General features: G+C 39.0%; 2 protein-coding genes across 2 annotated transcripts; one reads left to right on the top strand and one right to left on the bottom strand.

The window, feature by feature from the left end:
• Positions 1 to 5,771: 5,771 nt before the first annotated feature.
• Positions 5,772 to 9,335, top strand: LOC143613080 (putative proteasome inhibitor). The gene is made up of 10 exons (XM_077086893.1): positions 5,772 to 5,857; positions 5,889 to 6,118; positions 6,297 to 6,468; positions 6,556 to 6,702; positions 7,429 to 7,512; positions 7,732 to 7,812; positions 8,573 to 8,604; positions 8,702 to 8,762; positions 8,916 to 8,993; positions 9,060 to 9,335. Exons 2-10 carry the CDS (start codon positions 5,944 to 5,946, stop codon positions 9,130 to 9,132), a joined length of 903 nt encoding a protein of 300 aa, XP_076943008.1. The 5' UTR covers positions 5,772 to 5,857; positions 5,889 to 5,943; the 3' UTR covers positions 9,133 to 9,335.
• Positions 9,336 to 13,400: 4,065 nt separating this feature from the next.
• LOC143613085 (rop guanine nucleotide exchange factor 7-like) lies at positions 13,401 to 14,981 on the bottom strand. Its single transcript, XM_077086898.1, has 2 exons — positions 14,751 to 14,981; positions 13,401 to 14,669 (listed from the first exon to the last, which is right to left on the bottom strand). Exons 1-2 carry the CDS (start codon positions 14,964 to 14,966, stop codon positions 14,289 to 14,291), a joined length of 597 nt encoding a protein of 198 aa, XP_076943013.1. The 5' UTR covers positions 14,967 to 14,981; the 3' UTR covers positions 13,401 to 14,288.
• Positions 14,982 to 20,537: the final 5,556 nt, after the last annotated feature.

Below are 20,537 nucleotides of genomic sequence, written 5' to 3'. Positions count from 1 at the left end.
GGAGGTAAACGTCTGCTTGAGGTTGAGCTCTTTTAACCATTTTTGGATATGTTGGTCAGCAAAATGTGTTCCGTTGTCGCTGACCAAATTCATGGGTAGTCCAAAGCGACGTATTATAAATTCCCAGATGAATTTCTTGATGCTGGTTGCGTTGATTGTTGCTACCCGGCTTTGCTTCGATCCACTTTGTGAAGTAATCGATCGCAACTATCAAAAATTTGACGCGACCTGGCGCCTCTAGAAATGGTCCGGTTATATCAATTGCCCATTCCTGAAATGGCCAAGAAGCTGTCACCGGTATCATGTCGTTTTTTGGCCGCAGGGTGTTTGGTGCGTGGCGTTGACAGGCGCTGCATTTTCTCAATTCTTTTTCGGGGTCAACATGCATGCCTGGCCAATAGTATCCCGTGTTCATGATTTTCGCCACCACCATTCTCGGACCTGCGTGTACGCCACATATTCCTTCATGGATTTCTCTGAGCAGATAATTTGCGTCTTGTGGGTCTACGCATCTGAGAAGTGGACCCAAGTACGATCGCCTATACAGGATGTCTCCTTGAATTGTGTAATTCAACGCTTTATGGCGGATCTTCCGCGCATCTGCTTTCTTTTCTGGCAAGATACCTCTTGCGAGGTAATTGATGATTGGTGTCATCCAACTGTTTTCTGTTTTTGAGCAAACTAGAATTTCTTTGTTCATTATTGAAGGTGTTGCCAGGACTTCGACGCGGACATCTTTTGCAAGGTGCTCAAATCCAACGGATGCAAGTTTGCGTAGGGCGTCGGCTTGTTTGTTTTCGCTTCTATTGATGTGTTTCACTTTGCATGTGGCAAAAGTTGCCATTAGCGCCTTAGCTTGCGCCATGTATGACGCCATCTTGTCGTTCTTCGCGTCATATGATCCTTCAATTTGGTTTGCCACTAACATGGAATCCACGTGCGCTTCCAAGTAGCGGGCCCCTAGCTTTTTTGCGATTCTCAACCCTGCCAACAATGCTTCGTACTCCGCCTCATTGTTTTTGCTTTTGAATTCTAGGCGTAATGCGTACGTAAAATGTTGCCCTTCTGGGTTGGTTATTTTTAGGCCCGCTCCTGCGCCATCGTCGTTGGACGCTCCGTCTGTGAACATTTTCCAGACTTCATCTTGTTTCTGATCTATGGGGGCTTCGATCTCTATTTTGCATTCTTCTCCTTTCTCTTAATGGATTTTTACGATGAAATCGGTCAAAACCTGGCCTTTGATTGCTAGCCTTGGTTAGTACTCGATGGCATATTCTCCCAACTCTATCGCCCATTTAGCAAGCCTCCCAGACAATTCTGGCTTGCTCAGTACATTTTGCAAGCGAAAGTTGGTGAGAACATGTATTGGGTGGCCCTGGAAGTATCTTCTTAAACGTCGCGCTGTCTGGACCAAGGACAAGACTAACTTTTCCAAGGTGGAGTATCTTGTTTCTGCATCCGCCAGAGTTCGGCTTATGTAATAAATGGGTGTTTGAATACCGTTCCTTTCCACCATCAAGACTGCGCTGACTGTTTTTTCTGATGCTGCTAAGTATACTATTAATGGTTCTCCAGCTTTGGGTGCCGTGAGTGTTGGCAGAACTTCCAGGCGTGACTTAATTTCTTGGAACGCCGCTTCTGCTTCGCCCGTCCATCGGAATTGAGATTTCTTGAGGCAATTTCTCAGGGTCGAGACGAACGGGAATGATTTCTCTGCATGACTAGATAAAAATCTGTTTAGTGCAACTAGTCTGCCATTCAGCGTTTGCACTTGCTTGACTGATTTTGGCGATGGCATTTTTCGTACGGCTTACAATTTTTCTGGGTTGGCTTTGAAGCCACCATTCGTCACAATTACTCATAGGAATTTTCCCTCTTCCATGCCGAAGGAACATTTTCCTGGGTTGAGCTTCATGCTAATTGACCTTAGTGTGTTGAAGGTCTCCTCAATATCTTTAACATGGTTCCTTCCGTCTTGCTTTTAATGACGAGATCTTCCATGTAGACTTCCAAATTCCGACCAATTTAGGGTTTGAACTCTTTGTCCATCAACCTTTGGTAAGTGGACCCGACGTTTTTGAGGCCGAATGGCATCATTTTATAACAGTACGTTCCGCTGTTTGTTCTGAACGTTGTCTTGTCTTGATCTTTTGATGCCATGTGGATTTGGTGGTACCCCTTATAAGCGTCTAGGAAGCATTTGAACTGAAAAGGTACCAGCGCGTCAAATTTAAGGTCGATTTCTGGCAAAGGGTAGCAATCTTTTGGGCGTGCCTTGTTTAGATCTTTGAAGTCAATACACATGCGCCATTGCCCATTCTCCTTGGGTACCATTACCGGGTTTGCTACCCAAGTTTGGTATTGAATTTCTCTGATTATACCTGCGTCGATCAGCTGCTGGACCTGCTCATCACAGGCTTTTGCTTGTTCTGGACCCATCTTTCTTCGCTTTTGTACTACCGGGACGAAACTTGGGTTAACTTTTAACTCATGTTCCGCCTTGCTTCTTGGGACTCCCGCCATGTCTTCTGGGTCCAAGCTGTAACATCCTAAAATTTATAATGTTGAATAAAGAAAGTTATGTTAGTGATTTCACGTTTTTAATTATTAATATCGGGTAGGAGCGGGTCATGGACTTGGATTAATTGAGATAGGATAAATGAGAATGGGATTTCAGGGATATAAATACCCCCAAAATCCCAAAATATCTCATTTCTCACCAAACTCCACACACACTCCACACACTCCTCAAAACACCGCTTTCTAACCGATCAAGATTCGAAGCCGAGACCCGAGATTTCGTTGATAGATCTGAGTTGGTAAGGTAAGAACAAATCCAACAAAGTTAATATTACTGAAAATGGTTAGGATTGGAGGGGTTAACCGGACCCGAAACCCAAACTGCCCAAATCGGACCCCTAAAACGTCGATTTTAGGCCGATTTGATGGTTGGGATTTGTAGGCGCCGATCATACGATTCCGTGGGTACCAAAATCGAGTTATTTGGCTAAGAAACGAAGGAGTTATGGGCAAACAGATCTGCAGCGCGATAACTTCGCCTGCAAGATTAAGTTCGCCTGATGAACTTCGCCTTCAAGCGTAACTTCGCCTTCAAGCGTAACTTCGCCTACGGCCAAGTTCGCCTAAGGTATAACTTCGCCTGAAGCCAAGTTCGCCTAAGGTATAACTTCGCCTGAAGCCAAGTTCGCCTAAGGTTTAACTTCGCCTGAAGCCAAGTTCGCCTAAGGTTTAACTTCGCCTGAAGCCAAGTTCGCCTAAGGTTTAACTTCGCCTGAAGTGAAGTTCGTTTATAAAATAAATTAAAAACCTAATGGAAAATGTGTTAAGGCAGTTATCGAAAATAAAATTTTTCCAAGCTGACCTGGCAGCTTAACCCCAGCCAGGGGCTCTGCCCCTTGGACCCCGCTAGGGGCTGCCGCCCCTAGAACCCCGCTGCCAGGGGCGCTGCCCCCGGACCCCCGTTCGTTGTGGGTCATATATAGATGGAAATACAAAACGAGTAGTAGTAGTTAATTGATATGTGTAAATATTATACAGTTAGCCGGGCCCAGTTAAAGAAAGGAATTACGATCAACGGCGAGCGTAACAGGATCCAGGTGAGTTTCTAGCCCCATTCCTTGTTATGTTTTCGGGGCTGTGTGCATACTTGATGTGTTGTTAATACATTTATCCTAAGTGATAAGTGTATGCCATATGTGATATATGTGATATGTATGAATGATTGCTTGATGGTTCGTGAACGATCTTCGGATATTGCACGTACTGTCAGGTTGTAACGTTATAAAGCCATATGTGATATATGTGATATGTATGAATGATTGCTTGATGGTTCGTGAACGATCTTCGGATATTGCACGTACTGTCAGGTTGTAACGTTATAAATATGGCAAGTATGATATGAATGTTTATGTGTATGAACGTAATAAAGTTAATAAAAGAAGGAAATGACGGTTGTATGGTTGTATGGTTACGAAAAGGGTACCGAGCCCTAATAATACTCGAGGTATGATGCATGGTTGTATGGTAACGAAGAGGGAACTGAACCCTACTAATATTCGAAAGCAAGGGACCAGACCCTTATAATATCTGTGATGTTAGGGACCAGACCCTTATAATATCTGTGATGTTAGGGACCAGACCCTTATAATATCTGTGATGTTAGGGACCAGACCCTTACAATATCTGTGAGGATAGGGACCAGACCCTTATAATATCTGTGATGTTAGGGACCAGACCCTTATAATATCTGTGAGGTTATAGGGCGAAAGGCTCTTTAAAACGTATGATTATGAATGTAAAGAAAGTATGTAAGTAAGAAAGAAAGTATATAAGTAAGAGTGAAGGTATGAGTACTTATGTGTGTATGAAAGAAAGTTATGAGGTTAAGTACGTATGTATGTAATAAGGTATCGTATGGTATTGTATGATTAACTAGAACTCACTCAGCGTAGCTGACTTTTAGTATGCACGCAGGTGAGTAGGATGAGACGGCTGGCTTGAGTGGAGGACACATGGCAGAAGACTAAAGCCTGGCATCTGAAGAGCTGATATGTTTTATAAGTTATGTTTTGATTTTGAAAGACAAGAGTTAATGGTCATTTTCGTCCATGTGGTTTGCTGCTTTCGTCACTTCAGTCTAAAGTTTGAAATTTTGCAAATTTAGTCATCATAGTTTTAAATATTAGCCAATTACGTCCCATTCGTCTAACGACATCCATCTATGCCGTTAGTTTAAGGGTATTTTTGTCTTTTTTTTTGAGTTAATGGTCATTTTAGTCAACGTGATTTGATATTTTTGTCATTTCAGTCCAAAGTTTGAAAATTTGTCAATTTAATGTTCAGTTAAATTCAGTTTTTTTTATTTGTTCTATAACCATGAAGAGTATAATTCAAGCCCAAAACCATCAAGCAACCTCCAATACTGGTATGCATTTACTCTGTTGACAATAGTAATCATACCCCCTCGTATATAGTTTCTAGACATTTCCTAAACTCTCCTTCATGGTGGAATTCAATGGTAAACTGGTCAAGGTAGTTCACTGAAACCGAATTGTACAGAAAAAACTAAAAATCGTTTATTTGATTAATGCATAATAGTTGATTTCGACCCCGAATTCCGATACGATATGTTAATCTCTAAACCCTAACTATTATGCATTCATCAAAGAAACGATTTTTTAGTTTTTTCCGTACAACTCGGTTTCAGGGAATTGCGTTGACCACTTTACCATTGAATTCCACCATGGGGGAGAGTTTAGGAACCGTCTAGAAACTAAATACGAAAGAAGGGGTATGATACTGTTGTCGACAAAGTAAATGCAGACCTGTTTTGGGCTTGGATGGTTATAGAGAAAAAAAACTGAATTAAATTGACAAATTTTCAAACTTTGGACTGAAGTGGCAAACGTATCAAACCATAGGGACGAAAATGACCATTAACTCAAAATAAAAAAGAGAAAGACAAAAATACCCTAAACTAATGGCATAGCTGGATGTTGTTAAACGGATGAGACGTAATTGGCTAATGTTTAAAACTATGAGAACTAAATTGACAAAATTTATAACTTTAGACTGAAGTGATTAAAGTAGGAAACCACATAGACGTAAATGGCCATTAGCAGAAATAAAAAACTTAAAACACCAAAAAGCCCAATGGGCCAACAAAACAACCAATTTGGTCCGGGCCACACGAACACTCTGGAGTCTGGAACACTATTTATACCAGACTCACCGGTAACCGCTTAAAAACGTTAAACGTTTCCCCTAAGAAACTCACTTTCCCGGCGATTTGCTCGTCTCATCTCCTTCAAATTATCACTCTTTTCTCCGGCGATTCGTAAGTCTATTTTATTATTTCGTTAATCGAGTATCTGTTGAAGCTTAACATCCTGTTTTTGACAGTGAAATAATAATAATCAAACAATGGCCACTGAGCAATCGGTGTTAGCGCTAATTAGGGCTTCAAGACCTAATTTTAAGAACTCAGCTGATAAGATTGCGTTTGCTATACACTCCATTTTCGTTGCGGCTGGCTTCAATTTCAACGCCACCGGTCCTCCGGCCTTCTCCGATGACGCTCTTTCAACTCCATTTTCTGGTATTTTATTATTATTATTACAAAATTAGGATTTTGATACTGAACTTATGGTAGGCAACTTAGCATAAGGTTTTAGGTTTGGAATTTAAGTCGAATTGAAGTCGGTTCGAGTGGCGTTTGCTTTGAATTATTTTGATTACAACTTGCAAGCGTTTGATGTTATGTTTATGTGTGTCAGATGAAGCTGGTATTGAGGGGTGGAATGAAGTAGAAGATACGTATGCGTTTGTGTACTCAATCCCTAACGATAGTTCGAAGAAAGTGCTTGTGAAGTGTCTTGTTATGAACAACCAGTTGTTGATTGATGCTTTAGCTTCCGGCAAATCGAATCCGGTTCACCTCAAGATTAAGTATTTATAATTTTGATATATACTCAGTATGTTTTTACTTGAATTTATTTATTATTGTTTGAGGTAACGGATGACTCTTTTATGCAGTATTGATGATTTTGCTGTGGCAAGTGCGGATACCAAGTACAGTTCACAGTATAAGAATTTGGGTAAGCTTATAGATTCGGTTAATAAAGACGTGTTAGCCAAGTTGTATGGATCTTCTGCTGCTGCAAGCTCATCCAAAGCCCCAAGGTAATGATTCATTTTCGTTGTACATAATAAAGTTGTTACCTTTCTTTAGCCTTGTAGCATACCGAGCTTTGTTATTCTTAATGGAGAGTGGTAGATGTAGTTAGTAAGTAATTAGTATGTATACAGAGTTGTAGGCATTGATACCTTATTCGTTGCTTGAATGTGGTTGATATTTTTTGGAATAAAATATTATGGTTATGGAATTTTTATTACTGGTTTCTCTTTACCTGAAAGGGACTTAAGATGGAAGTCTTTGGAAAGTAAATAATCTGCGAATGAGAAACGCACATAAGTTATTGTTGCTTTTAGGGTTTGTCCGCTGTTAGAAATATAAAATCGATAAATATGAACATGGACTGATTTGTGCTAGATACGAATTTATTCGTTTTACCTTGATTGAATGACACTAGATTGGTTTTGTGAAGAGACATTAAAGATTTAAGATTATATTTATTTTGCTTTCTAGTTTATGTGCTGTTTTCCAATTCTTGTATCAGTTAGTGGTTATTTTTACACCGGCTTATTTTTCTTTTCACCACTAATTTGCACGTGTTTGTTTAACACCACTACAAATGAGTTAATGGTGTATGAAGAGTGGAGACTTTTGATGACATTATGCACAATATACACAATGACAAAAGAAAAGCGTCTGATCTATTTTTACGTGTATAATGAAAGTGGATAGATAGATCATGATGCATTTGTTATTTTTTTTCCTCTTTTCAGTTCTGAACGTGACACAGAATATGGTGGTAGAGATCAACCGACACTGTTAGGATATGAAGATCCTTATTCTCACTTTCCTCCAGGGTATGTATGAATTTTATTAAAAACTATATGCTATGATATATTGCCATATATTTGAATGAGCTAACGTGTGCCATAAATGTTTAAACAAGAGAAACACAATTATCAACTATTTTTGCTAAATGCTATTTATTCGCCTTCTAAATTTAACTTATGTTGCATCCTCCACGTATGTAACAAATGTGACATTACATTTTAACAAATAAGGAAATTAAAATGCAGGGTGGCAGTGCCTCCTGTGTATACTGGCATCGGTGGGGGTGATCTTTATCCTCAGCCCCCTGCAGGAGTGTACCCTACAAGGTTAGTCCATTAGGCCTGTAAACGTACTGAACGGACACGAACGTGGTATGTTCGTGTCGTTCATTTAACTTTATCTGAAACAAATGATTGAACATGAATGATTAAACGGACATGGTTTTTTTTCTTTTTGTTTGTTTGTTAAGAATAAGGATGCATGTTCGTTCATTAGTAGTATAAACGGACATGTTATGATAACAAACACAAATGAACAAACATTGGTGAATATAGATGAATGAATATATTCGTTAAATCAATATAAACAAACATAACTAAACAAATATCAATTAAAAGTAAACGTGAACATCAATATTCAATACATTGGTCGTGGAGAGTTAACAAAACCACAACAAATTGTTATGGGTAATATTATAATTTAACTAGACCAAAATCTAACGGGCCTACAGATTTTAATGAATATATAAATAAACAAACTTAAAACAGACATAAACTCATGAAGGAACATAAATGAGTGTTCATGACTATAAATGAATGAACAAGACATGTGTTCGTGTTCATTCATTTAAGTGAATGAACAAATAGTTTTGTTCATGGTCGTTTGTTTAAATAAACGAACTTCCTGCTGTATGGTTCATGAATGGTTTACTAATGGTTCGTTGCACGTTCGGTTCATTTACATGTTTTGTCATCTATCTTCATCTTTCATTTTATATTTTAGTTAATATCCAATATTTTGATTTTCTCATCTGGCTATAAAATTTCACCACTTAATCTTTAATATTGCTTCAACTTTAATGTTCAGGGGCGGTTTTGGTGATGGTGGAATGCTTGTTGGTATGTACTTCTATCTGTTCTTTTTATTCGTTATGTTCTTTTATTTTATAGTTGCATTATGTTTTAAAATTTACTTATAACTATTGTGTTTACGCAGGTCCAAGTGATCCCAGGTTTTTTGGTGGTGGGGGAAGAATGGGCTTTCCAGGAGCCCAGCCGTGAGTGCTTTTTATTAAACAATCTTTTTATTATATATAACATAACTATTTAATCTCTGTATTATATTATATTAAATAGTTATGTATTATCTGATTGGTCTAATCTGACATCTTTACTATTGGATTTTGACTTTGTGAATGCGAATGAAACAGGGGTGTTCCACCAGGTGCTCGGTATGATCCTTTTGGTCCACCAGATGTTCCGGGATTTGAACCTAATCGGTTTGCAAGGTAACTTAACATCTCTAAATTTGCAATTAAAGTTTGATAGATGATCTCATTTGAAGTTGATTACAGAAACCCACGTGGTCCACCCGGTGGAGCACATCCTGATCTCCAGCACTTCCACAATGATGCTGATTTCATATAAGCGGCAAGCGTTTGCATCTGTTGTCTTTTACTAAAGCTGGTTGTATATTTAAAGATTTTGGTTTCTTGCAATATGCTTTTGGTCGATTGGTTGGCAATCGGTGTATATTTTAATGACTTAGATGCTATCGTATTGTTTGAAACTTTGTTTGAAATTTATTACTAAGAATGTCATATATGAAATAAGTGTATTTGATGTTGGTGGGGTTTAAACTTTTGTGTTTTAGTGAGTTTGAATATATTTTATCTTTTAATATTTGGTACATCATCGTCGTACTCAGTATATCCCACCAATAGCAATGCTATGGTAGGGTCTGAGGAGGGTAAGATGTAGACAGCCTTACCTCTATCCCATAGGGATAGAGAGGCTGCTTCCGGTGAGACCCCGGCTCGATAGTAGTTTTGCATCAAGTCTTGGACATAAGGCACATAGCACTCAATCATCGGGACACCGGCTGATTGGTGCATGTGCCCTTGTCTTTCGGCTATCAACGCCACCACATGATGCCTGATTAACCTTCCGCCACTTTTAACGTTATTTTCACGAGATTAGTAAAATAACGTCAAAATTAGTGTAATTTTACTTTTGCCCACCCGAGGGTTCACACATATATACATTATATGCGCGCACCGCAAGCAGGGCTTAATATTTGGTACATATAAATGTTAAAAACCTATTTTCAAACCATAAAAAATGACAATGCTGATTCTTTTATCCGTATAAACGAAATATATTTATGATTTGAGTTATTTTGAAGGCTCATTATTTTACATATCAAGTAAGTTAATGAATGAAATAGTTCGCTCATTGCTTCGGGCGATCTGTATGTGTGGAGTAAAAGAAAATCTACGTGCGCCAGTGTGGTGAGACTTTGGTTGGTAACTGGTATGGCGAAAGTGCCATATTATAAATTCGGGTTACCATGTTATAAAATTTGGAGTTGTTTGTGTAATTTATTGGAACTTAATTAAAAAAAGAAGTTGGGTATCTGTAAAAACATGTTTGTAGGTTTTCAAAATTACAAATTGAATATATCTTGTAATGTTGAATCGACTATTTTCAAACAATAAAAAAGATGACAATACATGTAAAATGTGGTTTACATTAAGGTGAAGGATTTTGTAGAATGGCAAAATTGAGCTACCGTTACAAAAAGGATATTAATATTCGTAATTAAATACTGGTGTTGCTTAGAGGTATCAAAATTCTCATCTATGATGAGTCTTGTAATTTATTTAATCGAATACACAGTGGCAATCGATTTGGCATTAGAAACTTAATAAATTATATAATTAGAAGGTTACGTTTACACGTTGGGCTGACATTTTGTTTAAACAAGTGGCTTCAATGGTTACGTTGGCATGGCTAAGTACATAAAGGAAAGCGGGTAAGGGTGCAAAATCGAAATGTAGATAAAATAAACATATATGTCACAAAGATGTATTTGAAGCTTTTCTTAATTGATTATGAACCTTTCTTATATAAGCATATATATTTCAAACTAGTTTATATCTGAGAGCGACACATAGGCAATTATGAAAACAGTTTTTCTATTTGATTTATATCTGTCTTTGATTCATCTATTTGGTTTCATTCTTGAAATGTTCTTTGATGTTGAGAACTGTTTCTATGGCTGTACCGAATAAAAGTACTAACTAGCCCATATAAATTGCATGCCTAACTTTCTAGTATTATTCATTGTTGTAATAATTCTTGATACACATGTATTGTATATTTACATGCCCCAACTCTTTATAATAGTAAAAACATGTCAAGTCATATTTGATGTACCGTGAATACAACATAGTTTCAAGTAACATATCAACTGGTGTGCTACCGATGAACAAACTATATGCAACATATACAACTTGCTATATCGGCAATTATGAAAACAGTATATTCACGTCTATATATCTATATACATGGGTGAATTCAAGCCTTAACGAGGGTGGGCTGGTGGCCACCGTTCACTCCTAGATGTTAGTGTTAATATACCCCAAAATCCCAGTTTAAGCTCAAGTGCCAAAGGAGTTTTTTAGATATACTAGTAAGAACTTTTCTAGAAGCTTGAATTTTTTTTCTTTTTCTTTTTGCTTTTTAACTTTTTTTAAAACATTTATTCTGATTAATAAACTAGGTAATTAACATACATTACAAAAACAACTTAAATCAAACAAAGATATTTATTTTTATAAGTGTTGAAAACGAGTAACTTGATTTGAATATATATTTTAATTGCTAACTAGTAATTTACCCGCTCGCTGCATGTAAAAGATTGGTAAAACCCGGGTGTTACAGCGGCGAGTCAACTTAGAGCCATGTACGAAAATGTCAACATAATGAACGTGCAGTATAACTTCTCAATTAGTTAAAAGACACCTCCTAAAAATTGGTATAAACTTAAAGGACATGCAGAAAGTCCAATTCACTATAAAAATATATACACATATATAATCTATGTTACATATATTTATCTTATACACGGTGTGTGTGTGTGTGTTTGTGTTTTTTTTTTTGGGGGGGGGGTGGGGGGTACGGAAATGGTCTAGGAGATGGACACCATTGTCAAATGGTCGTTAAGGCAGGTTTTATGGGATAAATAAAGACATGGCAACCAGATGTTTTGGCATATATGATATGACTATGATTCTAGTTTTTGTTGTCAACTTTAACGGCATGTCTTGTTTTGAGTTTGATTCTATCTCGTGTCAACCGCTTATTTCTCTAATAATTGAATTTGAATGTTAATTATTCCGGCGCATACGTGCTTATTCACATAAAGAGCGAAACAAAATGCATTAAGATATATTATTACAATGACGCTTAACAGTATTTTTGAAGTATTGGGTATCCTTGTCAATAATTGATACCACATATTTCATTTTTCCTTTTAGTGTTATATAGTGTCTGACACATCTCACATGTTTAAAGAAGCCCCGGATAGAAAAATGATCTTAGGTCCGCAACTAATTAAGACTAATTGCGAATAAAGTTTCAAAGCTTAAAAAACCATACTTTTTCAGCTATATTGTTGTCGTGTGTTCATTTTCTTTTGTCTTTAATTTGTATTTTTCTATAGATGCGGGTACTTCTTTGAAGAAAATTTACCATCACTTTGTTAATATACAATCTTGTATAACATACGGTACGGTTTAGCATAGGTGAAGCTTTCATATTTCAAATATAGTATTACTGTGAGCACATACCATCTTATGAAGTTATTAATTGTAGTTGTTCTCTATGAATATGGTGTACGCCCACTTTTTAGAAGACTCGTTATGAAAATAAATGCGGAATTTTGTCCCAATTTTTCAAACGTTTTAACAAATTAATATGATGAGTTTATTTACTAATGGTTTAAACACATGTAATAAAAAAAGAATTAAGACATTTGAACCAAACAAATATAATGAATGAGAACCTAACAAGTTTAGTTAAAACGATCCAAAGTATAAAGGAACCATCGTATACAAAAAGAACATGTGTAATTAATCTTCCTCGAGACCTGATCACGAATCACAAACAAGCTTCAATTTCAAACCTTAATTTATGTACATTAAATACACATTATAAGACCATGTCTAAGCTATGGCGTATAATGTGTGTTTAATGCGTAAGAAATAACATTACATCGTATCAGATGACCCGCACGAAAGTTGTCCCGGAATATAATACGTCGGTCGGCATATCATACGCCTGTTACCCCCTTTGGTTTAGCGTATATCACCAATGTATATAGTGGGCTAGTGGCAAATGGTGTTGTAGGCTGGTGTATAATATGTCGGTCATTGTATTATACACACCATGTAAGTCAATTGGGCTCGTTTTACATCTTAAAAGCCGTTTATATCCAATTTGGACCTGAATACACTTGAATAGTAATTTCAACCTTATTTCAAGTTATAAACCAACTTAATTCAACATACCATGTCTTAATTAATTAAGTCTTTTATCATTTGAATTTAATTTAACTAAAAGCTTTTCATAACTCTTTTGGAATATACTACAAGTGTTAACACAATCACCCGTGCGACTCATTTATACGGATTATTCACACAAGTACTCATGTGATGGCATTAGCCATCACTGATGACTTTTAGTATTGTATGAACATCAAAGTTTTACAGTTATTAAATTGTTTTACTATAGATAGTCTATACTTTTGTTAAAACTTTAATATAACAAAATATGGTTCAAATCATAATTCAAATGATTTAGGTTGATGTGTAACAGGTCCTAAGTTAGTCTGTTTTTTTTCTATAGACCAGCTCATAATATCCTCATATTAACCATCTTATACAATATTCATGTACCTCGCAAGATTTGAACATCCAACATTATGTACGTCTTAGATAGAGGGAATACACCTTACCACCATAATGTCACATCTATACTCCGATTAACCTATTAATCATCTATAATGGCTCATTATATAAGATACTCCTATTAACCTCAGTAAATTGGAGACACCTTACAACCATGATGTCTTTCGTGGACGTCTATTTATACATATGTTTCCCTACCACCTAAATCGAATCCAAATCTCTAGGGATTGAGTTCTAGTCACTCGAGAGTCGAGACATGTTTGTGCATCTATCTTTAGTGTTGATTTAGTGGTTAATGATTAGCCATATTTTTAAACACGCTTCTAAATTGTAATCATTTGAATCTTGCACTCTTGATGTTAAGGCTATCCCATTAACAAGTGGCCATCAACCATAAAACACCGTAGTGGCTTAAAATCATATAAAACTGTATAAAGGTAATACAAGACTTCATACAAATGATTAGGAAACCTTTCAATAGCAATAAATTAGTAAATAATTCTGAAATTAAACTATAATAAATAACAATTTAGAATAAAAAATGGTGAAGATGAAATATATGACCGTAAGTATAACATTTTGATTTATGAAAGCAGTATAAAAGTACAGCAATATTTTCATCTTTCTTGTGGAAAACAAAATTTAGCATTTATTTACACGAATTTCACTAAACTGTCATTACCAATATCCGAGTCAACTCAAACAACACTCGGTACTTGGTATAACAAAACAGGATGTACAAATGCCATAATTTGACTCAACCCATTTACCCAGGCATCCACATACAAGTTGGCCGAACCGGGTCGGAGTCAACTGACCCTAAACGAGCCTTTAAGAGCCCCCAAGCCCCATCTTTTGTAACGCCTCTCGTGTCCTGCCCGTAAAGGAGTTTGACCTTACTACTTGACTCGCATAGTTCTTACCTTTCGGGTCAATGGTCAAATAATCTGTTAATATTTTCTTTGGACTATTATCAAAGCGTGCAGGTGAGAGACTTGGTGTGGTGAAAGCCGTTTTATAAGGCGTGGTAACCGTGTACGGTTTCCCGACAATGGCTTTGGTGACGACTTCACGGTTTGACATAGATGAGAATTTGTCAGAATGTCGTGCCAGGTCATCAACATAGAGTAAATCATCAATGCGTGCGGTTATATTAAATGCTAGGCTTTCCAATACCCTCGAGTAGCTCTCCAATATCGATTTCCCAACATCCTGATTCACATAAAATTGATATTTTAAAATTCTAAAACGATATGAAACCGTGTAATAATTTTTAATAATTAATATTTATACCTTGTTATATTGGATTTTACTCATGTCCAAGGTGGTCTGAGGAAGGGCGGGGAACCTCTGTTTCAAGCAAAGCAAGAGGGTTTCGGCTCTATCTGCTAACATTTCTCGTTTGTCCACGTCAGCAACCATATCCTTAACTTTGTCCCATGATGACCTGGAGAATGACCGGCTCACCATGTTTGCAGGTGGCGGCTTTGGGCGTTTTTTCGTCTCCATATGTACATCGAGGCCTCTACACGGTTAGCAATCTCAAGTGCTTGATGCTCAGAGGATAAATCAAGGCAGTCCAATAAACACTCGGGTGAAAATTGATCTGATGAAATGTATCGATAAATAATATCACCTAAACTACCTCTCGCGTTCTGCAAAGAAAAGAAAGACGCATTAATAATAATTATACCAAATTTTAACTTTGACTTCTGAGCTTGCTGCCGCTACTGCTGACCGCGACTGGTTGTTGAAGCATGCTATCCGCAAGGTATTCCCCTTTTCTTCGATTTTTCTTTTTGTTTATCCTACTAACTATTGTTTTTTATGTAGGTTGCCCAACACATCATTAGCGATGATGACTTGACTCGCTGTGTTGGAGTCCTCGTCAATGCTTCCCAACAGCTTGGCCATAAGGCTGGTTTCCAAGAAGCCCTTACGCATATGCGTGAGAACCTTCCGCTCGAAGCCTACGCTCTTCACGCCGTAGATGTGGACAAGGAGTATACTGCCGCCGAGATAGAATATGACTCCCTTACGTTCCCTATTCTCTCGCAAGTTGCTGAGTTTGCGAAGGAAGAAAATGGCGTGCAGCTGTTGAGGAACTTGCTTGAGCCCTTGCAAGCTGGGCTTCCGCCGCTCCTGCAGGTAGTCAAGAAGACAGCGTTGTCGTTGACTCTGGGAAGAGTATCAACGATTTATATTAGGCTATGTCATCCTGGCTTGTATTTTGCCCTTTTTTTTTCTTTTGTATGCGGGCTTAGGTGCTCGCTTGTAAATTTTTTTTTTGTGAAATGCGGAGTATCGTTTCCATTCAAGTTTGACCCTTGGCCTGTTTTTACAATTGGAATCGATTTACATATAACACTTTCGCAATTGCGCTGCATTCCATGTTCTAGGAATCGTTGAGCCATCGAGATGCATCAGAGTGTAGGCGCCTTTTCCCAATACTTTCTTAATCTGGTATGGGTCTTCCCAAGATGGGGCTAGTTTGCCCTGTGGTTGTGCTCTTGATGCCTCGCTGCGAAGAATGTAATCTCCGACATTGAACTCACATATTTTTACTTTGGCCTTGTAATACTTTTGTAGCTGGCGCTTGTAATTTTGTTCTCTCATTGCCGCCAACTCTCGTCGTTCTTCGAGAAGCATTAGGTCTAACTTCCTTTCAGCATCGTTATCTTTCGGTAGTGTGATTCTTGGTGAAGGAACGCCGACTTCAGCGGGGATCATTGCTTCGGTACCATAGGTTAGGCTGAACGGCGTTTCTGCATTGCTTGTGTTTTTATGTGTTCTTATTGCCCATAGTACATGAGGTAATTGATCAACCCATCCTGACTTGTGATTTGCCAATCTTTTCTTGATTTCGCCGATGATCATTCTGTTGGCGCGCTCCACTTCACCATTCCCTTGTGGGTGAGCCATGGAGGTAAACGTCTGCTTGAGGTTGAGCTCTTTTAACCATTTTTGGATATGTTGGTCAGCAAAATGTGTTCCGTTGTCGCTGACCAAATTCATGGGTAGTCCAAAGCGACGTATTATAAATTCCCAGATGAATTTCTTGATGCTGGTTGCGTTGATTGTTGCTACCGGCTTTGCTTCGATCCACTTTGTGAAGTAATCGATCGCAACTATCAAAAATTTGACGCGACCTGGCGCCTCTAGAAATGGTCCGGTTATATCAATTGCCCATTCCTGAAATGGCCAAGAAGCTGTCACCGGTATCATGTCGTTTTTTGGCCGCAGGGTGTTTGGTGCGTGGCGTTGACAGGCGCTGCATTTTCTCAATTCTTTTTCGGGGTCAACATGCATGCCTGGCCAATAGTATCCCGTGTTCATGATTTTCGCCACCACCATTCTCGGACCTGCGTGTACGCCACATATTCCTTCATGGATTTCTCTGAGCAGATAATTTGCGTCTTGTGGGTCTACGCATCTGAGAAGTGGACCCAAGTACGATCGCCTATACAGGATGTCTCCTTGAATTGTGTAATTCAACGCTTTATGGCGGATCTTCCGCGCATCTGCTTTCTTTTCTGGCAAGATACCTCTTGCGAGGTAATTGATGATTGGTGTCATCCAACTGTTTTCTGTTTTTGAGCAAACTAGAATTTCTTTGTTCATTATTGAAGGTGTTGCCAGGACTTCGACGCGGACATCTTTTGCAAGGTGCTCAAATCCAACGGATGCAAGTTTGCGTAGGGCGTCGGCTTGTTTGTTTTCGCTTCTATTGATGTGTTTCACTTTGCATGTGGCAAAAGTTGCCATTAGCGCCTTAGCTTGCGCCATGTATGACGCCATCTTGTCGTTCTTCGCGTCATATGATCCTTCAATTTGGTTTGCCACTAACATGGAATCCACGTGCGCTTCCAAGTAGCGGGCCCCTAGCTTTTTTGCGATTCTCAACCCTGCCAACAATGCTTCGTACTCCGCCTCATTGTTTTTGCTTTTGAATTCTAGGCGTAATGCGTACGTAAAATGTTGCCCTTCTGGGTTGGTTATTTTTAGGCCCGCTCCTGCGCCATCGTCGTTGGACGCTCCGTCTGTGAACATTTTCCAGACTTCATCTTGTTTCTGATCTATGGGGGCTTCGATCTCTATTTTGCATTCTTCTCCTTTCTCTTAATGGATTTTTACGATGAAATCGGTCAAAACCTGGCCTTTGATTGCTAGCCTTGGTTAGTACTCGATGGCATATTCTCCCAACTCTATCGCCCATTTAGCAAGCCTCCCAGACAATTCTGGCTTGCTCAGTACATTTTGCAAGCGAAAGTTGGTGAGAACATGTATTGGGTGGCCCTGGAAGTATCTTCTTAAACGTCGCGCTGTCTGGACCAAGGACAAGACTAACTTTTCCAAGGTGGAGTATCTTGTTTCTGCATCCGCCAGAGTTCGGCTTATGTAATAAATGGGTGTTTGAATACCGTTCCTTTCCACCATCAAGACTGCGCTGACTGTTTTTTCTGATGCTGCTAAGTATACTATTAATGGTTCTCCAGCTTTGGGTGCCGTGAGTGTTGGCAGAACTTCCAGGCGTGACTTAATTTCTTGGAACGCCGCTTCTGCTTCGCCCGTCCATCGGAATTGAGATTTCTTGAGGCAATTTCTCAGGGTCGAGACGAACGGGAATGATTTCTCTGCATGACTAGATAAAAATCTGTTTAGTGCAACTAGTCTGCCATTCAGCGTTTGCACTTGCTTGACTGATTTTGGCGATGGCATTTTTCGTACAGCTTACAATTTTTCTGGGTTGGCTTTGAAGCCACCATTCGTCACAATTACTCATAGGAATTTTCCCTCTTCCATGCCGAAGGAACATTTTCCTGGGTTGAGCTTCATGCTAATTGACCTTAGTGTGTTGAAGGTCTCCTCAATATCTTTAACATGGTTCCTTCCGTCTTGCTTTTAATGACGAGATCTTCCATGTAGACTTCCAAATTCCGACCAATTTAGGGTTTGAACTCTTTGTCCATCAACCTTTGGTAAGTGGACCCGACGTTTTTGAGGCCGAATGGCATCATTTTATAACAGTACGTTCCGCTGTTTGTTCTGAACGTTGTCTTGTCTTGATCTTTTGATGCCATGTGGATTTGGTGGTACCCCTTATAAGCGTCTAGGAAGCATTTGAACTGAAAAGGTACCAGCGCGTCAAATTTAAGGTCGATTTCTGGCAAAGGGTAGCAATCTTTTGGGCGTGCCTTGTTTAGATCTTTGAAGTCAATACACATGCGCCATTGCCCATTCTCCTTGGGTACCATTACCGGGTTTGCTACCCAAGTTTGGTATTGAATTTCTCTGATTATACCTGCGTCGATCAGCTGCTGGACCTGCTCATCACAGGCTTTTGCTTGTTCTGGACCCATCTTTCTTCGCTTTTGTACTACCGGGACGAAACTTGGGTTAACTTTTAACTCATGTTCCGCCTTGCTTCTTGGGACTCCCGCCATGTCTTCTGGGTCCAAGCTGTAACATCCTAAAATTTATAATGTTGAATAAAGAAAGTTATGTTAGTGATTTCACGTTTTTAATTATTAATATCGGGTAGGAGCGGGTCATGGACTTGGATTAATTGAGATAGGATAAATGAGAATGGGATTTCAGGGATATAAATACCCCCAAAATCCCAAAATATCTCATTTCTCACCAAACTCCACACACACTCCACACACTCCTCAAAACACCGCTTTCTAACCGATCAAGATTCGAAGCCGAGACCCGAGATTTCGTTGATAGATCTGAGTTGGTAAGGTAAGAACAAATCCAACAAAGTTAATATTACTGAAAATGGTTAGGATTGGAGGGGTTAACCGGACCCGAAACCCAAACTGCCCAAATCGGACCCCTAAAACGTCGATTTTAGGCCGATTTGATGGTTGGGATTTGTAGGCGCCGATCATACGATTCCGTGGGTACCAAAATCGAGTTATTTGGCTAAGAAACGAAGGAGTTATGGGCAAACAGATCTGCAGCGCGATAACTTCGCCTGCAAGATTAAGTTCGCCTGATGAACTTCGCCTTCAAGCGTAACTTCGCCTTCAAGCGTAACTTCGCCTACGGCCAAGTTCGCCTAAGGTATAACTTCGCCTGAAGCCAAGTTCGCCTAAGGTATAACTTCGCCTGAAGCCAAGTTCGCCTAAGGTTTAACTTCGCCTGAAGCCAAGTTCGCCTAAGGTTTAACTTCGCCTGAAGCCAAGTTCGCCTAAGGTTTAACTTCGCCTGAAGTGAAGTTCGTTTATAAAATAAATTAAAAACCTAATGGAAAATGTGTTAAGGCAGTTATCGAAAATAAAATTTTTCCAAGCTGACCTGGCAGCTTAACCCCAGCCAGGGGCTCTGCCCCTTGGACCCCGCTAGGGGCTGCCGCCCCTAGAACCCCGCTGCCAGGGGCGCTGCCCCCGGACCCCCGTTCGTTGTGGGTCATATATAGATGGAAATACAAAACGAGTAGTAGTAGTTAATTGATATGTGTAAATATTATACAGTTAGCCGGGCCCAGTTAAAGAAAGGAATTACGATCAACGGCGAGCGTAACAGGATCCAGGTGAGTTTCTAGCCCCATTCCTTGTTATGTTTTCGGGGCTGTGTGCATACTTGATGTGTTGTTAATACATTTATCCTAAGTGATAAGTGTATGCCATATGTGATATATGTGATATGTATGAATGATTGCTTGATGGTTCGTGAACGATCTTCGGATATTGCACGTACTGTCAGGTTGTAACGTTATAAAGCCATATGTGATATATGTGATATGTATGAATGATTGCTTGATGGTTCGTGAACGATCTTCGGATATTGCACGTACTGTCAGGTTGTAACGTTATAAATATGGCAAGTATGATATGAATGTTTATGTGTATGAACGTAATAAAGTTAATAAAAGAAGGAAATGACGGTTGTATGGTTGTATGGTTACGAAAAGGGTACCGAGCCCTAATAATACTCGAGGTATGATGCATGGTTGTATGGTAACGAAGAGGGAACTGAACCCTACTAATATTCGAAAGCAAGGGACCAGACCCTTATAATATCTGTGATGTTAGGGACCAGACCCTTATAATATCTGTGATGTTAGGGACCAGA

The sequence above is a fragment of the Bidens hawaiensis genome, unplaced genomic scaffold, assembly GCF_021521415.1.
Source record: "Bidens hawaiensis isolate Kalapana, Puna unplaced genomic scaffold, B.hawaiensis_p1.1 tig00036690_1, whole genome shotgun sequence".
NCBI classification, from domain to species: domain Eukaryota; kingdom Viridiplantae; phylum Streptophyta; class Magnoliopsida; order Asterales; family Asteraceae; genus Bidens; species Bidens hawaiensis.
Note: the sequence above shows the minus strand (reverse complement) of the source record. Positions and strands in the feature narration are given on the sequence as shown.

Bases quoted from the DNA above. Each gene is read 5' to 3' on its own strand.
- LOC143613080 (XM_077086893.1), top strand. From the start codon at position 5,944: ATGGCCACTGAGCAATCGGTGTTAGCGCTAATTAGGGCTTCAAGACCT. The intron at 6,703-7,428 runs GTAATGATTCAT...TCCTCTTTTCAG, and splicing joins AGCTCATCCAAAGCCCCAAG to TTCTGAACGTGACACAGAAT. The intron at 8,994-9,059 runs GTAACTTAACAT...AGTTGATTACAG, and splicing joins GAACCTAATCGGTTTGCAAG to AAACCCACGTGGTCCACCCG.
- LOC143613085 (XM_077086898.1), bottom strand. From the start codon at position 14,966: ATGGAGACGAAAAAACGCCCAAAGCCGCCACCTGCAAACATGGTGAGC. The intron at 14,670-14,750 runs GTATAAATATTA...TATGTGAATCAG, and splicing joins GTAAAATCCAATATAACAAG to GATGTTGGGAAATCGATATT.